This window comes from Myxine glutinosa, chromosome 1 (assembly GCF_964187855.1).
Source record: "Myxine glutinosa chromosome 1, kmMyxGlut1.1, whole genome shotgun sequence".
Lineage (NCBI taxonomy): Eukaryota > Metazoa > Chordata > Myxini > Myxiniformes > Myxinidae > Myxine > Myxine glutinosa.
The window spans coordinates 241274606-241301467 of NC_136261.1; the positions used below are offsets into that span (position 1 = coordinate 241274606).

Genomic DNA, 26862 nt, shown 5'->3' on the forward strand with positions numbered 1-26862 from the left:
ACACCGGCTAACAAGTTCCCCCAATAGAAAGACCAGAAAACCCTTACATTGGCGAGCAATTTAGGAGCTGTTAATAATAATAATAATAATAAAGGAGTCTTATATAGCCCCATCAAGCAGGGTAAACGACCCTCATGGCGCTTTACATTATCATGCGAACACACACACACCGCACACACACACCCAAACATACACACACACAGACACACCTTCACTCTTGCCCTATTCCTCTCCCTCCCCATTCAAAACCCACAGATGTGTACTCCCCCTCCCCCTCCCCTCCCTCCCCCACACATGTACACAGACATACTCTCGATCTCTGTCCAACCTCAAACCAAAGGGAAAACAGGACTTAGACTTTGAAAGACTTGTGAAACAGATAGGTTTTGAGGGAGGTTTTAAAGGCAGGAAGAGAGTCAACATGTCGAACAGAGGAAGGCAAGTCATTCCAGAGCAGAGGTGCAGCAAAGGAAAAGGATTTCTCGCCAAACGACTTGGTGCTGGTGCGCGGCGGCTCTAAGTTCATAGAGTCGTCGCTTGAACGAAGCCGTCGCCGAGGTTCATAGAGAGTGAGCAAATCGGAGAGATAGTGAGGTCCCGTTCCACACAATGATTTATAACATAGTGTGCAAATTTTGTGTTGCACACGAGCAGAGACAGGCAGCCAGTGTAAAGATTCAAGAAGCGGAGTAACATGGTCAGACTTCTTCGCCTTGCAGCCAAGACGAGCGGCAGAGTTTTGAACCTTTTGTAACTTATCCAAGAGAAACTGAGGGCAGCCAGCATACAAAGAATTACAATAGTCTAGCCTTGAGAGGACAAGGGCACAGACCAGAGTTAGAGCAGCTTGAGGAGTAAGAAAGTGGCGAATGGATGCGATCTTTCGCAGCTGAAAGTATGCTGATATGCAAGTTTGAAGTACTTGATTGGAAAATGTCATGTTACAGTCGAAAACCACGCCAAGGTTCTTGGCCGACGAAACAAAGTTTACATCGGTTTCACCAACATGAATAGTGGTAGGAAGTGAACATTGTAGAGGACATCTGTGCGATCTTACAATCATAGACTCTGTTTTAGCATCGTTCAGCTGAAGTTTGTTTTGGGTCATCCACGCCTTCACATCAGCAATACAGCCTTCTAACACTTCAACAGTGGGCACGATTTGTTGAATCGTGCTTCCTTTGTACAGCTGATTGTCGTCCGCAAAGGCGTGGTGATCAACTGAATGTCTGGCAACAAGATCAAATAGAGGCTGAGTGTACAAAAGAAAGAGGATAGGTCCCAGGACTGAGCCCTGGGGAACGCCAAAGGAAAGCGGAAAAGGGGCTGATTTCTGGCCATTGACAACAACTGTTTGCACTCTATCAGTAAGATAGGACATCAGCCAAGAAAGGGGAGTACCAGTTATACCAAATGTGATTTCAAGACGACGAATTAAGACACTATGGTCAATCGTGTCAAAGGCGGCAGACAAGTCCAAAAGAGCAAGAACGGAAACCTTACCACAGTCAAGAAAGGTCAGAAGATCATTGGTTATTCTTAGGAGAGCGGTCTCGGTGCTATGGCCTGGTCTATATGCTGACTGGCGAGAATTGAAAAGATTATTTGAAACTAGATGGTCATTCATCTGTAGCACAATTCTTTCTGTGATCTTTGACAGGAAAGACAGGTTGGAGATAGGACGGTAATTTTTCATGTCGTTAAGGTCAAGGGTGGGCTTTTTAAGAAGTGGTTTAACAAGAGCTTGTTTAAAGAGAAGCGGAAATGAACCAGTAGTCAGAGAATCATTGATAACTGCAGTAATAAATGGGAGGAGGTGTCCAAACACTCAATAAACAAATCGGTGGGAAGGGGGTCAAGATCACATGTTTTTGTGTTTGACTTGAGGATTGTACATTTGACAATTTCCTCAGTAACAGGAGTAAACGAACTAAGAGGTCGTCCGTGAAAGCAGTGTTCAGCATCATCGAAGGAAAGGAGTGACTGCTTGTCAAGATTGTTTCTTATTGACTGAATTTTATTGTGAAAGAAATGCAGGAAGCGTTGGGGTAGTACGTTTTGAGGAAACACAGTGGGAAGAACGGATTTATTTTTGGTGGCAAACAGGCGATTGGTGATGCTGAACAGTTGCTTGCAGGAGGAGCTCCTAGTAATCCGATCAGAAATATATTACGTTTTTGCTTTCAGAATTATTTTTATGACGAGTCTTTTAGCTATGCTATACAACTGTTTATGGACTGTGAGGCCAGTCTTCAGCCACTGTCTCTCGGCACATCGTCGTTCCTTTTTGGCAGCCCTGACTTCGTCGCTGACTGCGCTGAACCACGGAGTACTCCTGCGTCTGGGAATGGTGCGCCGTGTCGCTGGAGCATGACAGTCCAACGCTGTGCGGAGGCAACAGTCGAGGTCTTCTGCAGTGACATAGGAACGGCCAGAGAGACAGGTGTGAAGATCCTCTTTAAAGACGGAACGGTCGATGGCACGAATGTTGCGGGCAGTGATGAAGGTGGGCTGAAGACGAGGAACAGCAATACTCAGGTGGCTGGTGACACAGAAGTGGTCCGAGGTGATAGCACAGGTCACTGACGTGGACTGCACCAACTGATCATCGCATCTGTGCACTAACCAATCCAGGATGTGTCCTTTAACATGTGTAGGTTGGGAGACAGACTGAGACAGACTAAAAGTAGAAAGGAGGTCAATGATCTTTGAAGTGAGAGGATGTTGTGGTTGGTCGTAGTGGACGTTGAAATCTCCAAGAATCAAGACAAAACCAGGAAGTGTATTGCAGTGGTCGAGCAGATTAGGAAGCTGGGTCACGAACATAGTCAGTAAGCTTGTTTTTCCGGTTAGGTGGAGGTCGGTAGAGGCAGAATAAATGAAGAGTGTTTTCTGACAGAGTGAAGGTGACATGGGCTAGCTCGTAGGATGAACGGTCGAACGAAAAAGTCGTGGTGAAGGAGACAAAGGGAGAGAAGTTGTCTCTGTAAATAACAGCCACGCCCCCACCCCTAGAGGAGCGAGGAAATGACTGCAGGGTGTATCCAGGTGGGGTGAGATCAGCACACCTCGCTTCGTCGCCACTGGGTCGGAGCCAAGTTTCGGTCAGAAAAAGCACGTCGATATCATTATCTTGACTAAAAGAGGTAATTTCGGTTCGCTTGTCAGGACTACTCACAGACTGAGCATTGAATAAGGCGAGATACAGGTCAGAACGGTGTTGTTTTGGTGCTGTGTATGTTCTACAGGGATAGATGAGGTTATTGAAGTTGACAGGGGACACTTTTTTGCAGGAATTATTAAAACTAGGGCATGCCCGTACGTGGGTGCCCGTTCCTTGCCAAAAAAAAAAAATAACGCTACCCGTACGCTCTACCCCGCCCGTACGCCCGTACGCCCGTAAACAAAAAAAACAATGCTCTTCGCTTCCGCCCTTCGCTCTGACTGAATTGGGAGAAATAATGCGCATAAGAAATCGAGAAATTATTATTTTCTCCGGAAGAAATCGAATTACGAACCGTAATGGCGCACGCGCTCGGCTCGGCTCGCTCTCACATCGGCCACGCCTACGCAATAACGCGTTCTGTGATTGGCTGCCGGAAGTGCAGCCTTCACTGTCCGGAAGGTCGCAAATCGCAGTTACGATGAATCGCAAATTAGTTTTAATTAGTTTTAAAACATAGTTTAACGGCAACATAGTTTTCCAACGTGAAATAAATGAATACGCTCTCAAATGTGCCGTCTGAGGCAGAGTCTGTTCGCCACGTTCGGCACACGTGATAGCTCGCTGCTCTCTGATTGGTTGAATCGTTTTTTGGACATAGCTCGGTAACTACTTGTCCGATTAATATGAAACCTTGAAAAGGCACATCCTCGGGCCCCCAGCAATATACCTGGCAAGTTTAAAGTATATCGGACCCGTGGTTGTCGAGAAACAGCGGTCACAGACATACATACATACATACATACATACATACATACATACACACAGAGATTACTGGAATTATAGATAGATGTGGGTCGGGCCGTCGCTGGTCGCGAAGAGAAATCACAATCGGTATTTTTCTCTGCTTTCTCCTCCCGCCTCGCTTTGTGCGTTTTCTCGGGAGACCAACGCCGATTTCAAGTTCTCTGAGGCCTGACATGAGTCCAGGAGTCAATCGAGTGGTGTTGTTTAAAGACAAAAGTTTTTGCCGAGTGTAGCGAATAGGCCTCGGGATAGAGGAGTTAGAGCGGATAGTCGAGCTCGGTTCATACAGCGGTGCGTGCAGAGGTAGGGCGAGCGGTGGGGCGAGCGATGGGGCGGGCGATGGGGCAGGCGGTGGGGCGGGCGATGGGCCGGGCGATGGGACGATCGATGGGACGAGTGGTGGGACGAGCGGTGGGGCAAGACGGGGAAAAGAACTGTCTTGTTGAGAGGCGCACACCGGGGCTGCGTGAGGCTCAACGAAAAAACATGGCGGTACTTACAGTCGAAATTTTCAACTTGGTGGCGAGTAAAAACCAAAGTACTGCAAATCTCACGGGCAGACACCCCGCCATAAGCCAGGAAACGAAACAGGGATCCATCACAATCATTCACACAAAGCACAACACGACAGCACACGCTAAATCCAACAGAATCAATCAAATACACAGGACGACCGACTCAGCTCAGCCTGCTAGGCGAATGACCCGGAAGTAAAAATTATTGTTAGTGGTCCCTTGCAAGTCTACAGTGTCACCAAAACGACGGTGAGTGAACAACCTTGGACAGTAAGTACAGTGACTGTGTAGAGGTTGTGAACAGTGTTGAAACTGCACTGCCTACCCATACATCATGGAGTTTGACAAGTGGATTGATGGGGGTGCACAATGCGGACTAAAGAGGGATGCACTCCTGATGGTCATCAAGGAACCACAAGCAGAGGCAAGAGTAGAAAGGGCTAGAGCATGTGAAGAACATACAAGGCAAGCTGAATGTGAAGAGCATACGAGGCAAACTGAACTTGAAGAACGTACAAGGCAAGCTGAACATGATGAACGTACAAGGCAAGCTGAATGTGATGAACGTACAAGGTAAGCTGAACGTGATGAACGTACAAGGCAAGCTGAACGTGATGAACGTACAAGGCAAGCTGAACGTGATGAACGTACAAGGCAAGCTGAACGTGATGAACGTACAAGGCATGGTGATCGTGATGAACGTACAAGGCAAGCTGATCGTGATGAACGTACAAGGCATGCTGATCGTGATGAACGTACAAGGCAAGCTGAACGTGAAGAAAATAAAGAGCAAGCTGACCGGGATGCACAAGCACGTAAAGAGCAAGCTGAACGTGAAGCACACAAGGAGCAAGCTGAACTGGAAGCAAGATTGAGGCTTGAATCAATGAAGATTGAGTGTAAATCCGAAATGGCTATGCGGGATCAGGGTGCGCTTACGATGAGAGATGGACGGGTCAAAGCGAGCCGACCAAAACTCCTGATCTTTGATGGAAAACGTGATGAGATGGAGGCATACTTGGAGCAGTTTGAGCATTTCACCACCAGTCAGCAGTGGGATAGAACTGAGTGGGCAATCAATCTCAGCACACTATTGACAGGAAAGGCTCTTCAGGCCTACATCAGCATGGCACCAGAGAAAGCCGACAACTATGCCAGGTTGAGAGTTACCTTGTTAAAAAGGTACGAACTGATAGAAGATGGTCTACACCGGAATTTTAGGGAGATGAAGCTGGACGAAGGAGAAACTGTACTGCAATTTGTGGCATGTCTGAGATGGTGCCTCATACAGTGGACAGTGATAGCCAAGTGTGAAGGCAGCTTTGAAGCACTAATGGACTTATTGGTTCGTGAACAGTTCCTTGACGTGTGTGCAATTGGGATGGCTCTTTTCATACGCGAGAGAGTGTTTAAGAATGCAGAGGAGATGACAAACTTAGTGGAGCATTACATGGAAGCCCATGATACAAGTCTCACTGGGAAGTCTGCCAAAACGAAAGATTTTTCACCAAAGCTGAGGCCTGGCAGATTTTTTCAGAAGTCTGACCAACCCCATCCGGTGAGAGGTCGATTCAGCGAGAACGACAGAGAGTGCTTCTTTTGTCGCAGGAAGGGTCACATGATGGCTGAATGTCGACTGAAGATGGCCCAGATTAAGTCGCAGCAGAAGGCCGCCAGTGCAGCACGCTGGGACTCCAGAACAAAGGACAATGTGATCAAGGCTGAGCCAAAATAGGAGTCTGCATTAGCATTGCAAAAGTGTCCCGGTGCAATCCAAATTAACAGGGAAGAGTTTCAAGTAATACCTGTGTTATTCAGCAGTTGTGAGGAAACCACCAATGGCGTTGCTAATGGCAACCTTACCATGAGTGAAGGTTTCGTGGGATCACATAAGGTGACAGTACTGTGGGACTCAGGATGTACCAGTGCTGCAGTAAAGCAAGCACTTGTGACGGCTGACTAGATGATTGGGAAGGTCTACTCCTGCATGCTGATCTGCAGTACACTGCATCACTATCCAGTGGCCAAGATCTATGTGGATACACCGTACTATGTCGGCGAAGTTGAGGCGATGTGCCTGCAGAACCCCATCTGTTATCTGGTGATCGGCAACATACCAGGGGCACGAGAAGCCAACAATCCATACTTGGATTGGACTCTGCAACTGGCACAGGCAGCGGTGACCAGAGCGCAAGCCAAGCGTGACAAGACTGACATCAAACCACTGAAGGTGTCACAGTCGGACATTCCAAACGTGACAGTGCAAGAAGTATCTTATACAGTGTATCCAAGGGAAGGGTCTCCAAGCTGCCACTGGGAACCATGCTTTTGATGGAGGAGCCATTTCACAGAGTGGCAGTGGACCTAATTGGACCATTGTCCCTGGTATCTGACCAGGGTAACAGGTACATCCTGACCATCATGGACTACACCACCAGGTACCCTGAGGAGGTTGCACTCACCAATATTGAGACAGAGTCACAGAGGCAATGCTCGAGGTCTTCGCAAGGGTGGGATTCCCACAAAAAGTACTGAGTGACAGAGGTACTCAGTTCACCTCGGACCACATGAGAGAAGCTTGCCGACTCATTGCTAGGAAGCAACACTTCATAACACCGTACAACCCCAGATGCAATGGTCTGTGCGAGAGGATTAACGGAGTTCTGAAGAGCATGCTCAAAAATATGTGTCGAGAGAGACCGTGTGACTGGGACCGATACTTGCAGGTAGTCGTGTTCGCCTACAGAGAGGTAGCCCAGGCAAGCACCGGGTTTTCACCATTTGAATTACTCTATCGGCAAACTGTAAGAGGTCACATGCAGTTATTAAATGAGCTGTGCACCGGGGAGAACACATCCAATGTTCGTAACACCTAACAGTACGTAGTAGACTTGCGCAATCTACTTGAAGGCATCTGCCGCCTGGCGCGGGAGAGTTTGCATGTAGTGCAAGGAATACAAAAGCATTTCTACGACAAGAGAGCTAAGGACAGGAATCTCAAGTTCGTAGACAAAGTCTTGGTACTACTACTACCACAGACCACAACAAGCTGACACTCCAATGGCAAGGACCATATGAAGTCCAGGAAATAGTCAACAAAATGAACTACAAAATCTGCGTCATTGGCAAGACTAAGATCTATCATGCCAACCTCTTGAAGTTGTACCATGAGAGGGTGGAGAATGCAGATGGTGCCGTGGGACATGGCTGGAGTGACGGTCATCGCCTGGACTCTGACTTGGACATGGAGCAAGATGGTAACCCAGGAGTAGTTCCAGAGGAAGAGGAGTTGTTGGAACTGAGACCCATGGCTAGCATGGAGACGCACAAAGATGTTAACATCAGTGAGAACTTAACGCTAAAACAGAAGGAAGGAGTTCAGAAGTTATTCCGAGAATTTGTGGATATTTTCATTGAGGTACCGGGTATGACTCACCTGGAGGAACACAGGATCGAGACCACCACGAGTGATCCAGTGAGAGTTAAGCAGCACCAGATGTATATGCCATGCAATAAATAATCAAATACGTGATGGAAGCCATGATGGAAACGGACATTATTGAACCTTCGAAATCCACCTACAACTCACCTGTGGTGATTGTTAGGAATAAGGACGGATCCAACCGCTTCTGTATCGACTTCCAGAAGTTGAACGGTGTGACTAGGTTTGACACGGAACGTATGGGGAACCCTGAAGCTATTATGGTGAAGCTGGAGCAGGCTCGGTTCTTCTCGAAGATTGACCTGAGCATGGGATACTGACAAATCCCCATGGAGGAAGCTTCAAAGGAGAAGACAGCATTTGTGACCTCAAATGGCTGTTACCAGTTCCAGAAGATGCCTTTTGGTCTGTTAAACTAAGCAGCATCCTTTAACAGGATGATGAGGAAAATGTTCCATGACTTATCGGACGTTGAACATTATGTGGTTGACATCCTCACTCACACCGTCAGATGGAAAGACCATGTCAAGGCACTCAGGTGACAGTTCAAGTGTGTCATGGAAGCCGGTTTGACAATCAGGCCTTCCAAGTGCCATGTTGGATTCCACACCCTGGAGTTTGTGGGACACAGAGTGGGGAATGGTCGAGTGCAGATGGAGGAGGAGAAACTTACTCGTGTCAGAGATGCCCCAGTGCCAACCACTAAGAGACAAGTCAGGTCATTCCTCGGCTTGGCGGTGTACTATCAGAAGTTTTTGGCAAACAACGTGGAGGAAGTTGCGCCCCTCACTGACCTCACCAAAAAGGGGAAACCCAACAAGATTCCTTGGGAGGTACTGCAACAGAAGGCCTTTCAGAGGATCAAGACCTTGCTGTGCCAAGCACCTATCCTGCAGATGCCGGACTTTAACAGGCCATTCGTTGTACAGGCAGATGCGGATTCGGACCAACTGCCAATAACAGTGAATATTGTACCTACGTTTGCTACTGTACCTTTGTTTCAATACAGTTATTGTTTGAGAACTGCAAGTGTCGTCGGGTTCATTGTAGTGTGCCCACAAGTCAGAGACACCGGCTAACAAGTTCCCCCGGTAGAAAGACCGGAAAACCCTTACAGATACACATGGCCGAGATGATGCATGAGGCATTATAATTGATGTGCAGTTATTGTGAATAGGCAACAGCATACACAAGGAGTGCTTTGCCTTCACAGGAGTTATGTTCTTGAAAATCCCCATGAACAGCAAATCCACGATGTACACACTCAAGGAGTAATGGGGAAAATGGAGTTAGGGAATTTAACTTTGAAATTTGTTACCCATTTTTGCCAAACTGTACCATGTATACACATGTTTGTGCATTGTTTTGTGGTATTTATTTTCATGAATTAATAAACAGGGTTAGTCCAGTTATTAAGAACATAAAATAAGATATTCTTTTTCTGAATCAAGGACATAAAAGAAAGTTTATTTTCTTGAGTTATTAAGATCATGAAACTTACCTTTAATAATAAAGATAACTGATGATAAACTAAATGGAAGCCAAACAGACAAACAGCCAAACAAAGGCCAAACAGTTCAATTTTGGTTTCATCAGACCACAGAATCTTGTTTCTCACAGTCTGAGTCCTTTAGGTTCTTTTTTGCAAACTCCAAGCGGGCTTTCATGTGTCTTTCGCTGAGGAGAGGCTTCCGTCCGGCCACTCTGCCATAAAGCCCAGATCGGTGGTGTGTTGCAGTGATGGTTGTCCTTCTGGAAGTTTCTCCCATCTCCACACAGGATCTCTGGAACTCAGCCAGAGTGACCATCGGGTTCTTGGTCACCTTTCTTACCAAGGCCCTTCTCCCCCGATTGCTCAGTTTGGCCGGGCGGCCAGCTCTAGGAAGAGTCCTGGTTGTTCCAAACTTCTTCCATTTAAAAATTATGGAGGCCACTGTGCTCTTGGGAACCTTCAATGCAGCAGAATTTTTTTTTTGTGGGCTTCCCCAGATCTGTGCCTTGACACAATTCTGTCTCTGAGCTCTGCAGGCAGTTCCTTCGACCTCATGGCTTGGTTTTTGCTCTGATATGCATTGTCAGCTGTGAGACCTTATATAGACAGGTGTGTGCCTTTCCAAATCATGTCCAATCATTTGAATTTACCACATGTGGACTCCAATTAAGGTGTAGAAACATCTCAAAGATGATCAAGAGAAATGGGAGGCACCTGAGATAAATTTCACGTGTCATAGCAAAGGGTATGAATACTTATGTCAATGTGATATTTCAGTTTTTTCTTTTTAATAAATTTGCAAAACTTTCTAAAATCCTGTTTTCTCTTTGTCATTATGGGGTATTGAGTGTATATTGATGAGGGAAAAAATGAATTTGAACGATTTCAGCATAAGGCTGCAACATAACAAAATGTGAAAAAAGGGAAGGGGTCTGAATACTTTCTGAATGCACTGTATACTGTATATGTTTCTTAATCAATTGCAAATGGTTGCGGTCAATAAGTGAGAATAATATTGGCTACAAGCGTCATCATGGGTGAGATACTGTATATGGTTAGTTTCTACCATTTATAGGGCTTATGGAAGAGCTGTTACATGTACACAATTCAACCACACACTCACATGCATGTAGAGACAGTAGACATCACAGGACTTGACATCTGACAAACATTGACCTTGGGGGAACTATCTTCCCAGAAGTATACCCGCGATGCCATCTTGTGGCGGTCCATAAGTCTCCACAATGAGCAGGGCATTTTTAGAGAGATATGCCAGAGCTATAGGGCTGCCAGCCCATGGGGTTTGTCCATGCTCTATACGTCAAAGCAAGAAAGTAGCACACGCCATTTTTAAAGTATTTGGTGTGACTGGGCCAGGATAGCAATAATTGAACGGCTAACCTTCCAGACTCGCTGCGGATGCTCTTACCGAAATGCCATAGATTCTGGGCTCATTTTCCAACTTAGGCAGCTTAGCCTAATATTTAATTACATCGGGTATTGGGCCAGGCCTTTGTCATTTCAGAAAACACTTGTCTATATTAATCCTGTAAAACTGGTTGGTCAGTTAACTCGAATCACCTGTGGGATCACTGTGAGTGTGGCGATTCCTTGTGCAATCCTGAACTCGCGATTAAATTGCCTCTGGTAGCACAGCTCTGGGGCTACTCCGTATCCCTTTATGTGAAGCTATTATGTATTTCTATCGTTTTATTTTAACCTTTGGTTTGAATTGTTGGCTATCTTTCGATTTTCAAATTTATGTTTTTGGAGTACTAAAACATTAATAAGTAGTGAATGCTCACCTTTCATGTGTCAGGTCTCTTGAGTCCCGAAGGCCTGACTGTGGACTCGGCCAGTCGGAATCTTTTCTGGGTGGACTCTGGTTTGGACCGCCTTGAGGTGGCTCGGCTGGACGGATCAATGCGGAGACCTCTTGTCAGCACTGAGCTCGTGAACCCACGAGCCATTGTTGCAGATCCTACCAGAGGGTAATGCCAAATGAGAATTTAATAATTTTAAAGGAATAAATGCAGATTCTAAATGCCCAAATCATTGGAGTGGCAGGTATAAGTAAATAAATGGCACAATTATTGGAACATTAGCTAAAATGGCCCCGTTTTTGTGAAGATATAATGTGTTAAGTGTGATATTTGTAAATCGTGTCAAGACACATTGACCGGAGGTCGTTTATTTCCACTTGCACATTGTGGTACATGGGAAAGCAGAAGAAGAATCATAGCATGGTCTCTTCCATCACAGAGTAGTCCATGATTCTAACGATAGTTGGGTTTATACTCAGTTCCACATTACACATGTAGTGGGGCGGCTTAGCCCAAATATTCAAAAGAATTGTGCATTTTGTGATACAAGCACCAAATTTGGCACACTAGTAAACTATCATATTATGAAAAGATCTGGATATTGGGCCATCTCAGATTCAGAGATTTGATTTTTGCAAGATTTGCAGATTTTGCAAGCTGAGATTGCAACGCCAGGGACGGCCGACTCCTTCCTACGAGCTGCCCACGGCACCCACACAAGAAGAGCTCATCAAATCACTGCAGCGGCACTGCACATCCTGCAACACCGTGCGTATGAACGCCACTGTATGACATATGCTGATGATGCAGAAGACCTGCCTGAGTTCGAAGACTGGTGTCACCAGAGAGGAGAAGACATTCCCAACTTTCAGTACTGGGCAACTGTGCTGGAACTAGAGATGTTGGTATTGATCTACGTGCGTTCTCTGCGGCAGGCTTCATTCACGATGTACCTTGATGCCCTGACGGAACTGGTCCCATGGTTCCATGCCTTAGACCACACACACTATGCCAGGTGGGTCCCTGTTCACCTGAGGGACACGGTTGCACTCCCAATGAAGCACCCAGATGTAGCCAGAGAATTCAGGGCTGGCAACTTCACTGTACAGAAGACGAAGAAGGTGTTCTCTTCGATCCCAATCGAATCGAAATCTTGCAAAAATCAAATCTCTGAATCTGAGATGGCCCAATATCCAGATCTTTTCATAATATGATAGTCTACTAGTGTACCAAATTTGGTGCTTGTATCACAAAATGCACAACAGGTTTGCTATGCTGCTACACTAATGATACAATTGGTAATTGGAAATTACGACTTCACAGATCTAATTTACATGGCGTTTTTTTTGACCTCCCACCCTGTCTGTGTTGGGGTAATATCTCTGTTTACATTAGAAGGTGGACCATTTTCTTGGTCAACATAAGCAGGAGGGTTAGACATGCATAGTCACTGTTGGTTTCTCCACATAGCTCGACCGGAAGCAGTTTTAATGAGGTAATCGCACTCAGTATTCCTCTTGCTTACTACTTTCCCGATATAATCCCATTTCATATATATGGGATTTTGAACAATGGCATCTGAACCAATAGTGAGGTTTTCAAATGCTTAGCATGTTTATCGCATGCAGCATGAGCACCTGGCATTGCACGGTGCTGTTATGATTCTGTTGGCATTTTGAAGAAATAAAAAAATAATTAGAATTTTTGTGGGGGCCTAAAACACTTCCCTAGACCCACTAAGGAATGGGGCCGGGGATCATTTGATATTACCTTTCACGCAGCTACAAAGGCTTAGGCACTGTAGAGCGATAAAAAAAATCTAACATTGAAAAAAAATTGTCCAAAAATTTCTTTTGCCGAAAACACTTCCCAGAAATCACTGTATGAACCTCTGAAAGTTTGACGAAGATCCGTTTGGCCATCTCTAAGAACAATGGCGACACACACAGACACATGGACATCCCTTTGATAGTGTAGATAATGGGTCTTTATGAAACCACCTGTGGACCTCCCATCTTTATGAAACCACCTGTGGACCTCCCATCTTTGTGAAAACCACCTCTGGACCACCCATCTTTATGAAACCACCTGTGGACCACCCATCTTTATGAAAACCAACTGTGGACCACCCATCTTTATGAAAACCACCTGTGGACCACCCATCTTTATGAAAACAACCTGTGGACCACCCATCTTTATGAAAACCACCTGTGGACCTCCCATCTTTATGAAAACCACCTGTGGACCTCCCATCTTTATGAAAACCACCTGTGGACCACCCATCTTTATGAAAACCACCTGTGGACCACCCATCTTTATGAAAACCACCTGTGGACCACCCATCTTTATGAAAACCACCTGTGGACCACCCATCTTTATGAAAACCACCTGTGGACCTCCCATCTTTATGAAAACCACCTGTGGACCTCCCATCTTTATGAAAACCAACTGTGGACCACCCATCTTTATGAAAACCACCTGTGGACCTCCCATCTTTATGAAACCACCTGTGGACCACCCATCTTTATGAAAACCAACTGTGGACCACCCATCTTTATGAAAACCACCTGTGGACCACCCATCTTTATGAAAACAACCTGTGGACCACCCATCTTTATGAAAACCACCTGTGGACCTCCCATCTTTATGAAAACCACCTGTGGACCTCCCATCTTTATGAAAACCACCTGTGGACCACCCATCTTTATGAAAACCACCTGTGGACCACCCATCTTTATGAAAACCACCTGTGGACCACCCATCTTTATGAAAACCACCTGTGGACCACCCATCTTTATGAAAACCACCTGTGGACCTCCCATCTTTATGAAAACCAACTGTGGACCACCCATCTTTATGAAACCTACCCACCTTGTAGGAGTGTAGGCCTAATAATCCTACACTCCTACACTCCTTGTAGGAGTGTATGAAATTGTAATGTGGTAAGTTAACTGATGTTCTTTAACAACCAATTGACCAACTATTTTCCACCCCTTCTCCCAGAATGCTTTACTGGACAGATTGGAATCGTGCAGCACCAAAAATAGAGAGTGCGTACATGGACGGTACGCAACGGCAAGTACTGGTGCGTGACAACCTAGGCCTACCAAATGGCCTCACGCTGGAGCCAGCATCTGGACTGCTTTGCTGGGTTGATGCAGGTATTCTGGTGAAAATCATTCCTATGTTGGGAATAACAATAAAATTTTATAATAAACAAATTCATGGACATGAAATGCAACTATTATTATTAAATTAAAAAGAAAAAAAAAATCTCCACACTTCTTACTCGTGCATACAACCATCAGCATTCAACACTTACAGTCACGTGAAAAAGTTAGTACACCCCATGTAAAGTTTTGACTTTTTCAACATATTTCAACATACAGCGATTTGATCTTCATTTCAACAATATTGATAGATAAAGGTGATATAATATAACAAATATCATGAAACATTTACATTTTGTAGTCCATTGTATAATTTAAATAAACATAAATGCAAATTTCGCATATGGAAAAAGTTAGTACACCCTTGGCTATAATAGGTGGTATTGCCCGCTTTGGCAGAAACAACCTCAAGTAGGCGTTTATTATAACTGTCTACCAGTCTCTGACATCGACTGGGAGAAATTTGTGCCCACTCCTCCATGCAGAATTCTTTCAGCTGTGCGACGTTTGAGGGGTTTCTTGCATGCACAGCTCGTTTCAAATCCCCCCACGACATCTCGATGGGATTTAGGTCCGGGCTTTGAATTGACCATTCCAGAACCCTCCATTTCTTTATTTTCAGCCATTCCTTGGTGCATATACTGGTATGTTTAGGGTCATTGTCATGTTGCAAGGTCCACATGTCTTCTGGTACTGTGGCCAAACCGCTCTACCTTTGACTCATCTGTCCAGAGCACATTGTTCCAGAAGTGCTGGTCTTTGCCTAGGTGTTCATTGGCAAACTTTAGTCTTGCCCTGATGTTCTTTCTGGACAGCAAAGGTTTCCTCCTGGCACACCTCCCATGTAGATCAAATTTGTTCAGTCTCTTTATAATGGTAGACTCGTGCACTTTGACATCAACAATGGCAAGAGCTACCTGTAGGTCCCGTGATTACATTCTGGGGTTCTTAGAGATTTCTTTCAGCATCTTGCGGTCTGCTCTCGGGCTGAACTTGCTGGGGCGGCCTGGCCTGAACAGGTTGGCAGTTGTTTGGAATCTTCTCCACTTGCAGATGATCTTCCGGACAGTCGAATGATTGATTTCATATTGTTTGGAGATCTTTTTAAATCCCTTCCCAGACTCGTAGGCACCCATAACCTTCTTTCTGAAGGCCTCAGAGAGCGCTTTTGATCTAGGCGTGGTGACACCGCACACTTCAACAACAACGGGCAAACCAAACTAAATGTCTGAGGTTTAAATAAGACAGGTTCCTCCAAGATCCTCTCTAACGATGTTCTAATCATTTGCACCTGAGCTGGTGCACCTGATTCTAATTTCAGGTATTTGAAGTAGTGATAAATTTAGGGGTGTACTTACTTTTTCCACATGCGAAATTTGCATTTATGTTTATTTAAATTATACAATGGACTACAAAATGTAAATGTTTCATGATATTTGTTATATTATATCACCTTTATCTATCAATATTGTTGAAATGAAGATCAAATAGCTGTATGTTGAAATATGTTGAAAAAGTCAAAACTTTACATGGGGTGTGCTTACTTTTTCACGTGACTGTATATGCCACGGAATATATTCAATAAGATATCCTGTTGTATGTATGATCATCTAATCACTCAGAATTGCGTGTAGTTGTTTCAGAGGGAAGGGTCATGTACAAGCTCCGATACATTACTCCTTGACATGAACAAATTCTCCAGAGGATTTAGATCGGAGATTAGCATGGCCAATGATGAACTGTGACGTCACTTTCGTGGTTTGTAAACTATTCTTTGTCAGTTTCTTTTGTCAGGTCAGTCTTTTGGGACTGCCACCGATATAAACATGTAACCCAGTGCTACCTGCCGCATGGTCGGGTTGTCAGTGCACCCCTCACTGGCTTTGCTAGTGGGGAGGGTGACTATGCCACCCTGCCAGGACCAAAAACAACACCTGGTAAAGGGTGGATGAGCTCCTGCAGGGAGCCAACGACCATCCAGTAAGGAGATGGTGTCTCGGAAAAAGCACCCATCCGGTTTGGACCGGTCAAGTCATACCAAAGACTTTAAAAATTGTATGTGCTTCTTCCTTGCTTGAAAATGATAGAGCATGGACAATCCCCATCGGTTGCCATCCATGGGGAGGAGGAAATTCCTCTTGAGGAAATGTCCCGTTGAGTACGGTGAGAAAAGCGGCGCCATTGTTATGACGTCACTACCCAGAGTATCTCATGAAGTAACGTGAGTGACGGCACTTGTATCGTGTGTGTGTGTGTGTGTGTGTGTGTGTGTGTGTGTGTGTGTGTGTGTGTGTGTGTGTGTGTGTGTGTGTGTGTGTGTGTGTGTGTGTGTGTGTGTGTCAGCTCTATTACGAGCCTTAGCCCAAGTATAAAAAAAAAAATTGTTCCCTTTGGGATGGATGGTGGTGTCATCCTTTTGATACACAATGTTCCTGTTTCATATATTTCAAACAACTGCATTACAAATTGAATATTCCCTGATGCAAGGCCTCTGCATTTACATGATGTTATCTGGTGCTGAAATGGGAGAAGTAGAATCCAATAATGCCAAGTAATCTTTGAATAACAAGGATCAGGTCATCACTTGCCATAATGATATAGGCTGTTCATAAAGTCCTTGTGCAACCTTGAACTTTTATAACTTTTGATGTACACATGATAGAAACACACTTTAAATGGATCATTAAAACATGAATCATACCCGATGCAGACTTTAGATTTTTTTTTTTTTTTTAACTCAATACAGTTTCAATATTTACGCTTCAACATAACCGCCATCTTTCGTAATAATTTGTGCAATCCGATTTTCCAACTTGGTGAAAACTTTCTCCAGTTGCTGCTGATCGTCATTTCATGAATTGCATTTGTCATTGAAGCCACAGGTTCATCCAAAGAATGTGGTTTTGATGAGTACAGAACAGTTTTGCATTGCTCCATAAAATGTTCTTCGATGGGGACAGGTCAGGCGAGCGAGGTGGCCAAGCAATATGTCCACGTGTACAGATCTGCTTGTATGGTAAGACATCATTCAAGAACCGTAGTGCAGGGAGCCTAGTCTTGCTAATATTGTACATGGGGTTATGTGAAAGATTTAATCGTCATAGTTCGGGAACCAAATAGTTCGGGAATCTTTTCTCCCGCCTCTGGAACAAACTCACTCAATCTCTTCAATCCCACTCCTCCCTCCAAGTCTTTAAATCAGCTGTTCACCACCATCTCTTATCTCCCCCCATCCAAAACCTTCATCTTTTCTACCCCTGTTAATTCAACTCAGATCCACTTTTTTGAAATACCGGGAGTCCGAGCAGTGTTCATGTGTTTTTTTTACCTCTCCCACTCCCCCCGCCCTTCCCATGCCTTCCCGCCCCCCCCCCCAAGCCCTCTCCCTCCCATAGATCTCCCAATTTCCCTGCTCTCCATCTTGTTCTCCCGCTCCCTTTTATCATATGTTTTATGTTTTATGTGTCAGATTGTCTTTTTGTGATCAATGTTAGCTCTTACACGAGCCTCGACCTTGTATACAAAAAAAATGAAAAAAAATGCAGTAATTGTGGTGATTAGCTTTACCACCGATGGAGAAGTCACCTAATCACAAAATGTAAACTCATCAAGAAACCCAGAGGAATTGTGGATCCAACAACGTCAACATTAATGACAACAAAATTACTAATTAAATTCACCAATCAGCCTGCTCCCAATTATCAGCAAAGTCATGGAATCCATCACTGCTTCGGGTATGAAATCTTTCCTCTTCTCCAATGGCTCGATCTCCGATCACCAATTTGGATTCAGACCAGGTCATTCTACTCTGGACATGTTGCTTCTGCTGTCTCAACAATGGATGGAGGTCCTCAATGCCAAACAGGAAATCAGAGATGTCTCCCTTGACATATCACGTGCCTTCAATACGGTCTGACACCTAGCTCTGCTCACCAAACTCTCCTATGGTATCCATGGAAATCTCCACGCATGGCTTGCGGACTTCCTCTCTGGTCGTAATCAATGTGTGGCCCTGAATGGATTTCTCTCATCGCCCCTGCCAGTTCTGGCTGGAGTTACCCAAGGTAGTGTTCTGGGCCCTGTGCTTTTTCTGGTCTTCATCAATGATCTCTCTGACTCTCTTGAAAATCCTCTCTATCTCTTTGCTGATGACTCTACTCTCTGTCGCTCCATTCCTCATCCCTCAGATCGGCAGTCTGCAGCCTCCTCACTCTCTGCAGTCCTGGACAAAATCACAGACTGGTCAAACAAGTGGAACATGTCTTTCAATCCTGACAAATCTCACACTCTTACAATGTCTCTCCGAAAAGACCGACTGGAAAACCCTCCCATCTACTTTCTCAACAATCCTCTCCAAGAAGTTCTGTCGCTCAAGCTTTTGGGTCTCACTATTTGCCATGATCTTTCTTGGGAAAACCACATTTCAAATCTGGCCTCCAAAGCTAGTCGCCGACTGGGCATCCTCCGTCATGCGAAGTCCTTCCTTGGCACACCTGAGCTCCTCACCACATACAAGGCTTTCATCCGCAGCTCAATGGAATACTGTTCCCCCCTCTGGGCTGGTGCTCCTGCCTCACACCTAGCTCGGCTTCACACTGTTGAAACCAAAGCTTTCAGAATCATTGGAATCTCCCGCGATGAAGCTAACTCCGAGGGCCTTTCACTCACTCACCGCAGGCAGGTTGGTGGTCTTTCTGTCTTCTACCGACTCCTCTCCGGCCTTGCTCCCCCAGCTCTCTCTGTGCTCTGTCCCCCAAATATTCCTGCAGGTCGCACAAGATCTGCCATCAACCCTCTTATGGTTAAACTGCCGAAATCTAGGCTCTCTGCTCACGTTCACTCTTTCATTCCCCTTTTTTCCCTCCTCTGGAACAAACTCCCCCACTCCCTTCAATCCCACTCCTCCCTCCAGGTCTTTAAAACAGCTGTTCACCACCATCTCTTATCTTCCCCCATCCAAAACCATGATCTTTTCTACCCCCGCTAATTCACCCCAGATACATTTTTCGAAATTCCAACTTCTTTCCTGGAAGTCCTTGCAGTGTCCATATGTTTTATACCTCTCCCACCTCCCCCCAAGCCCTCTCCCTCCCACAGTTCCCTCGATGTCCCTGCTCTCAAATGTTGTGTTTGTGTCCTTCCCCCTCTCTCCCCATCTTGTCTACCGCTCCCCTTATTTTGTGTTTTATGTGTCGGTTTGACTTTTTGTGTGATTAATGTTCGCTCTTTCACGAGCCTAGAACTTGTATACAAAAGAAAAAAAAATTAAATTAAATTAAATTAATAATTAATCAACGTTATCATTCATAAATCTTGATGAATTATACTTTGGTGCACCATTTATAATTTGTTTCTTTCATGTTCAAATAATTGACCAAATACATACAGCATTGGATTTATCAGGGGGAACCCATGGAGTCATCAGACAAAGATGGAGTCATCAGGAGTAACCTGGATAGCATATGGGTTTCGAGTGCTAATCCTCTACCACCAAACCCATGCAGGTGCAGCCAGCTAAATGTTACAAAAAACGATTTGCAAGAGTGTACATCAAAAGTTATAAAAGTTCAAAGTTGCACAAACATTTTATGGACACCCTGTATATATTTAGACCGAATTAAAAAAATTTAAAATTTTTTTAAAATTATTAAATAAAGATTTTCTTTGTGCTGCATCCACTAAATTATTACTCCTGTCGGTTTCTCGTTTCGACCATGCATCTTTTTGTACACTTTTTATTTTGATACTTTCATCCATGGGTTCCTTTTGGCTGTCAGTATGGCCCAGGCCCTAGAGGTATGCAATTCAGCTATAAACTGTCATCCCGGTGTTTCACAAGCAGGGTGATTCATCAATGGGTGTGCCCTCTCTTTGGACGGATGGACATTAATTGGGTATCCCCTCTGTCAGCATTCGTCGGGGGACATTAAAAATCATGGTGTCCTTCGCAAAAAGTAGGCGAGCTATCACCGGCACCATGGCCAAATTCCTGTCCTAAGTAGTCGAACGTCAGATCTTGCCAGCCGGTTTGTGGCCAAGCTTCCCACGGCTGATCCTGTTAGAAAGGTGGGATAATTGTGGTATTAATAATTAATCAATTGGCTAATAGCATACCTGAACCACCACAGTTTCATCCAAATCTGTAACTTTTGGAAAATTAATGAATTAAGTAATTAATTGAAAAATTAAATAATTAATTGATTAATCAACAAATCAAAAATATTCTTTGCAGCAAAATCACTTGTTCACTGCCGTGTCCAAATATCCGCTTCCTTGCTCAAAAGGTGCCTGAGATATTGCCCAGATGAGAAAGAAAATAAATAAGTAATTAATAAATTGATAATTAAGCAATTAAACAATTAATGTTAAAATACCGTTTCATAAATTAATTTTATAAAGCATTTGTTTTCTATTGTGTCCAAATTTCAGATTCCTACAGTCACGTGAAAAAGTAAGTACACCCCGTGTAAAGTTTTGACTTTTTCAACATATTTCAACATACAGCTATTTGATCTTCATTTCAACAATATTGATAGATAAAGGTGATATAACATAACAAATATCATGAAACATTTACATTTTGTAGTCCATTGTATAATTTAAATGAACATGAATGCAAATTTTGCGTGTGGAAAAAGTAAGTACACCCCTACATTTATCACTACTTCAAATACCTAAAATTAGAATCAGGTGCACTGGTGCAAATGATTATAACATCGTTAGAGAGGATCTTGGAGGAACCTGTCTTATTTAATCGTCAGACATTTAGTTTGGTTTGCTCTTTATTGTTGAAGTGTGCAGCGTCACTATGCCGAGATCAAAAGAGTTCTCTGAGGCCTTCAGAAAGAAGGTGAAAGATGCCTACGAGTCTGGGAAGGGATTTAAAAAGATCTCCAAACAATTTGAAATCAATCATTCGACTGTCCGGAAGATCATCTACAAGTGGAGAAGATTCCAAACAACTGCCAACTTGTTCAGGCCAGGCCGCCCCAGCAAGTTCAGCCCGAGAGCAGACCGCAAGATGCTGAAAGAAGTCTCTAAGAACCCCAGAATGTCATCACGGGACCTACAGGTAGCTCTTGCCACTGTTGATGTCAAAGTGCACGAGTCTACCATTCGAAAGAGGCTGCACTAATTTGATCTACATGGGAGGTGTGCCAGGAGGAAACCTTTGCTCTCCAGAAATAACATCAGAGCAAGACTAAAGTTTGCCAATGAACACCTCGGCAAAGACCAGCACTTCTGGAACAATGTGCTCTGGACAGATGAGTCAAAGGTCGAGCTATTTGGCCACAGTACCTAAAGACATGTTTGGCGAAAATCAAAGACAGAATTTGACCACAAGAACCTGTTACCAAATGTAAAGCATGGTGGTGGAAATATTATGGTTTGGGGAAGCTTTGCTGCATCAGGGCCTGGGCAGCTCACCATCATCGAATCCACCATGAATTCTTCATTGTACCGGAGGGTGCTTGAGGATAATGTGAGGCCATCTGTTGGAGAGTTGAAGCTCAACCAAAGGTGGACCTTGCAACATGACAATGACCCTAAACATACCAGTAAATCCACCAAGGAATGGCTGAAAAGAAAGAAATGGAGGTTTCTGGAATGGCCAAGTCAACGCCCGGATTTAAATCCCATCGAGATGTTGTGGGGGGATTTGAAACGAGCTGTGATGCAAGAAACCACTCAAACATCGCCCAGCTGAAAGAATTCTGCATGGAGGAGTGGGCAAAAATTTCTCCCAGTCGATGTCAGAGACTGGTAGACAGTTATAAGAAACGCCTACTTGAGGTTGTTTCTGCCAAAGCGGGCAATACCACCTATTAGAGCCAAGGGTGTACTTACTTTTTCCACATGCGTAATTTGCATTTATGTTTATTTAAATTATACAATGGACTACAAAATGTAAATGTTTCATGATATTTGTTATACTAGGGTGTGCCCGTACTATATATATATCTAAAATTATATCCCCCCCCTCTATTTACATGAAATGGTTTGGTCCATTCGCAAAGCCAAAGCGAACGGCTTGCGAGTACGGTGACAATCCCCCCCCTCTATTTACATGAAATGGTTTGGTCCATTCGCAAAGCCAAAGCGAACGGCTTGCGAGTACGCTGACAATCCCCCCCCTCTATTTACATGAAATGGTTTGGTCCATTCGCAAAGCCAAAGCGAACGGCTTGCGGAGTTTGGTAAATAAATCGCCATAGCTCGGTAACTACTTCTCCGATTAATATGAAACCTTGAAAAGGCACATCCTCAGGTCCCCAGCAATATACCTGGCAAGTTTCAAGTATATCGGACCCGTGGTTGTCGAGAAACAGCGGTCACAGACAAACACACACACATACACACAGAGATTACTGGAATTATAGATAGATTATATCACCTTTATCTATCAATATTGTTGAAATGAGGATCAAATAGCTGTATGTTGAAATATGTTGAAAAAGTCAAAACTTTACATGGGGTGTACTTACTTTTTCACGTGACTGTAGCTCAAAGGATGCCTGAAATATTGTCACAACAAACAAACTAACGAACAAGAAAGAAAACAAGAAAACGGAGTGAAAACTGAGTATGCCCTTTTGGTGCACGTCATCACCCAAAGAGTGGAATAGGGAAGGATGGTGTTCAATATTATTAATAATATTAGGGATGATAAAAATATGAAAAATAGTAATGGAATGTCTGCTAATGGAATTAGTCATGGGGTTAATTGACATGTTTTTTATTACATCTTAATTTTGTGCATATTTGGTGTCATATATGCCGGAAACATCGTTCTTCACAGGGCATGTTAAAATCAACTGTTCCTTCCATGAATAAATGTACACAGTCATGTGTAATTGTTTGTCGTTGTATGACCATTTTCAGGCACTAAGCGACTGGAATGCATCCAGACAGATGGACAGCACCGCCGAGTCATCACCTCTGGGCTGCACTACCCATTCAGCCTAAGCAGCCTCCATAACTACTTTTACTACACTGACTGGCGAAGGTATACATTTTACGACTCCTTTATTGCTGGTTATATTGGCTTTCACCTGCCAATCCCGTTATGCCCTCTGCCTTTCCCCAGCACCATGCTTTATCTCAGCTTTTTTGTGCACAAGTTCGAGGCCAATGAAAAAGTAAAACACCAGAGGATGAGAGTGTTTTATCTTGTACAGAAAAACCGAGAGGAGCAGCCAGACGTTGGACATACCTCTTGTAGTTATATGGACATAAATTTTACTCATTGTTCATCGCCCGAAGCCCAAACTAACTATTAACCTTTAAGATAAGGTTTATGTGTACAGCTGTATGGTCTTTTATCAGGAATATGTTCTTACCGGTACCTCACCTTTCATAACACAATAAACCTTTTTACAAATTGTCTAACAAATATTCATGGGAAATGAGATGAGTGTGAGATTTTTGAAGAGAGAGAGTTGAAGAGTTTGTGGCCTTGATACAGATTTGTGGGCTTTCATTTCTGCAGGGACAGCGTAAGAAGCCTGCGGAGTGATGGTGCTGATGTCCAGGAATACAAACCAACACTAAGGTCCCACCCATATGGCATAACTATTGTGCCACCATTCTGTTCTCCAGGTATTCCAAGAGCAAATGTTTACCAATATGCAGTAACTCATATTGATTCACCACATGTAGCAATACAAAGTTAAACTAGCACAGCACTCGGAAGAGAGCGCACCTCTGCCAGGCTGAACAGTTTACATTTTGTATCCCACTGATAGGCCGGATCTGCATCCGGACCTGAACCAAAATAGAAAAGGCCTGTTTTTGTCACCCACCCAACTCATCCACCAAGTTTTGCAATAACCCGTCTACAACTTTTTGAAATAAAAATCATATAAAAAATATAACCACCTTTAGAGGCCATTTTTCCCCGCAAAGCATTTTGAAATATCGAGATATATATCGTTTTTGGCCCCATCTTTAAATTATGAAGAATTGCTTTTGAAATTTAGAAAAATTCTCTTATCCGGATCCGGATCTTCACCAAAATGGAATCAATTCGTCCTTATTACCCAGCCAACCTGTCCACCAAATTTCGTCCGAATCCATGCATAAGTCTTTGAGATATCGTGATAAATATCGTTTTTGGCCCTCTCGCTCAATGGTGAAGAATCACTTAATAAATTCTTGTATCTGGATCGTCACCGACATCTAATCAGTTTGCCCCTGTCACACACCTAACCTGTCCGCCAAGTTTCATCCAAATCCGTCCATAACTTTTTGAGATATCCTGCTCCCAGAAACAAGCAGGCAGACATGGGTGAAAACATAACCCCCATCCACCTTTGGAAACATAACCTCGATCTGTTTAAAATTTGAATCCGTGTTCTTCTTATTAAAAGAAAAAAACCTGCATCATTATGGGAGTCATCCGAATGCCGACATATTTCACACCGTATTATCAATTTGTTTCATATTTCAAGCTTCTAATCTGACAAGTACCATCTTTGATAGCAGAGTCGGTGATGTTGAAAGAGTTTTTCTCGGAAAGGAATATCTGAAGTCGTTTGTCATTGCCTTTCCGGCCTATATCCAGCTCAGAATTTTCGAAAATGGCCCTGTTATTGTAAAACATGTCTTAAAAAAAAAAGTGCTACACTAAAAAGAGAAGCGGTTGGCATGAAGCGGACGAACAACAGAGACAAGCGGTTGGCATGATGGAACAATGTGAGTAAGAGAAAGAGCCAAACTCAATCTGCATTTGGAGAAAGATTGCCTGTGATCGTGTTTGGTAGTGATTAGATCTTAACAGTATTTTGTGATTTCGAAACAAAGCCAACAGATGGATTGCTAGATCTGAGTTTGAATTTTCTTTCCCTCACAGTTTACTTACACAAAATGTTAACAAATCGAGTGCCATGTCTGAATTTGGATATTCCTTCCTACATTATATGGTGCTTAATGGGTAACCCAAGCAAAATTGGCGAAGCTAAATATTTTTGACGTCCGAATATGAAGTAATGAATATGTTTAAATGTCATGCTGTAGTCAGGTTCACTATGTTTTTTCGTTCAAATTTTTGGAGATTAGCAAAACTATACATTTTTGGAATATTCAGAGCATGAGGAATCCAAAAATTAATGTTTACATTTGCGTAGACACCTTTGCGAAAATGACACTCAGGACAGTGATGAAGATCTGTAAAAGCATATTCCTGAACGGTATAGACCTCGTAGATCCTGTGTATAGGACTTATAGTTCAATCTGATACTACCTATAACTTCCTATAACAACCTATAACTTCAAAGGACTTGCAATATCATGTATTATGTAATACAGTTATATCACAAATATAAAGACAATGGTTTTCAATTACCTTTGTTTGTTGCTTTTCTATAATCCTGAGCACTATTTTGAGGCCTTTATTGGATTCCTTGACCCAGAAACTTCTTTTTTTTAAACCACCTTTGGAGGCCATTTTTCCCCGCAAAGCGGGGGTTGGCCTTTTTCGGGGACCGTGGTTGTTGTTGTTTTTCGGTCCCCTTTTTGAAGCAATGTTTTACGGCCAGATGCCCTTCCTGCCGCCAACCCTTTTTGTCGCCTTTTACGACAAACAGGGAATTACCAGTGAACTGGTACTCAATTAGCCGACCTCGGAAGGATGACAGGCTGAGTCAACCCCCCTGGCGTTAATTCAGCGATCGACCGGGATTCGAACCCAGGATCCTAGGATCCTAAGCCGGCACCCTAGCCGCTAGCCCAACACCAGATAAAACACCCAGAAAACATAGGATTAGCATATTTAATTCAGTCTATAGGTTGACTAGAAGCCGAGATCGCGCAAAATATGTATTTTATGGCGGCCATTTTCAAAATCCAAAATGGCGGCCACGCAGGTGTCTGTGCAAATGCCACATTGATTTTCAGATTCTCCATGCTTTGTAGATTCCAAAAATGTACAGGTTTGCTAATCTCCCAAAATTTTGAAAGAAATTATATTTGTTAACATAGTGAACCTGACTATCTTCATCACTGTCCTGAGTGTCATTTTCGCAAAGGTGTCTACGCAAATGTAAACATTAATTTTTGGATTCCTCATGCTCTGAATATTCCAAAAATGTATAGTTTTGCTAATCTACCAAAATTTTGCATGAAATTATATTTGTTAACATAGTGAACCTGACTACTGGCCTAAATATGAATAATTGGTGGAGGGTATATTAATTACAGGAGATTATATTGATAAATAATATTGATTCCAACCTTCTTTGGATTATTCTTTGGTCCAGGCTCAAAACGTTGTTGCAAAATCTCATAAGGTTTGATAACATTTCCATTGTGTGGAGTGTTCAATCGATGAAAATGCCATCAGAAAGAAAAGGAAGCCATGCGAATTTGCTGTTGCCACTTAAATAGTTTTACGGAGCTCGACTAAGGTTTTTATCAGGCCATTTGCAACATTTTGTGTCGTTTCCCCATGTG

The 26862-nt window shown here is 43.6% G+C and overlaps 1 protein-coding gene across 2 annotated transcripts in view; it reads left to right on the plus strand.

Moving 5' to 3' along the window:
- Nucleotides 1-26862, plus strand: part of LOC137435391 (nidogen-2) — a 259920-nt gene that overhangs the window by 232010 nt on the left and 1048 nt on the right. For both annotated transcript variants that reach the window (XM_068129147.2, XM_068129155.2), the window contains 4 exons: nucleotides 11239-11410; nucleotides 14246-14403; nucleotides 23296-23419; nucleotides 23903-24012. In XM_068129147.2, the coding sequence (XP_067985248.2) occupies nucleotides 11239-11410; nucleotides 14246-14403; nucleotides 23296-23419; nucleotides 23903-24012 (564 nt within the window). The remainder of the gene's footprint in view (nucleotides 1-11238; nucleotides 11411-14245; nucleotides 14404-23295; nucleotides 23420-23902; nucleotides 24013-26862) is intronic.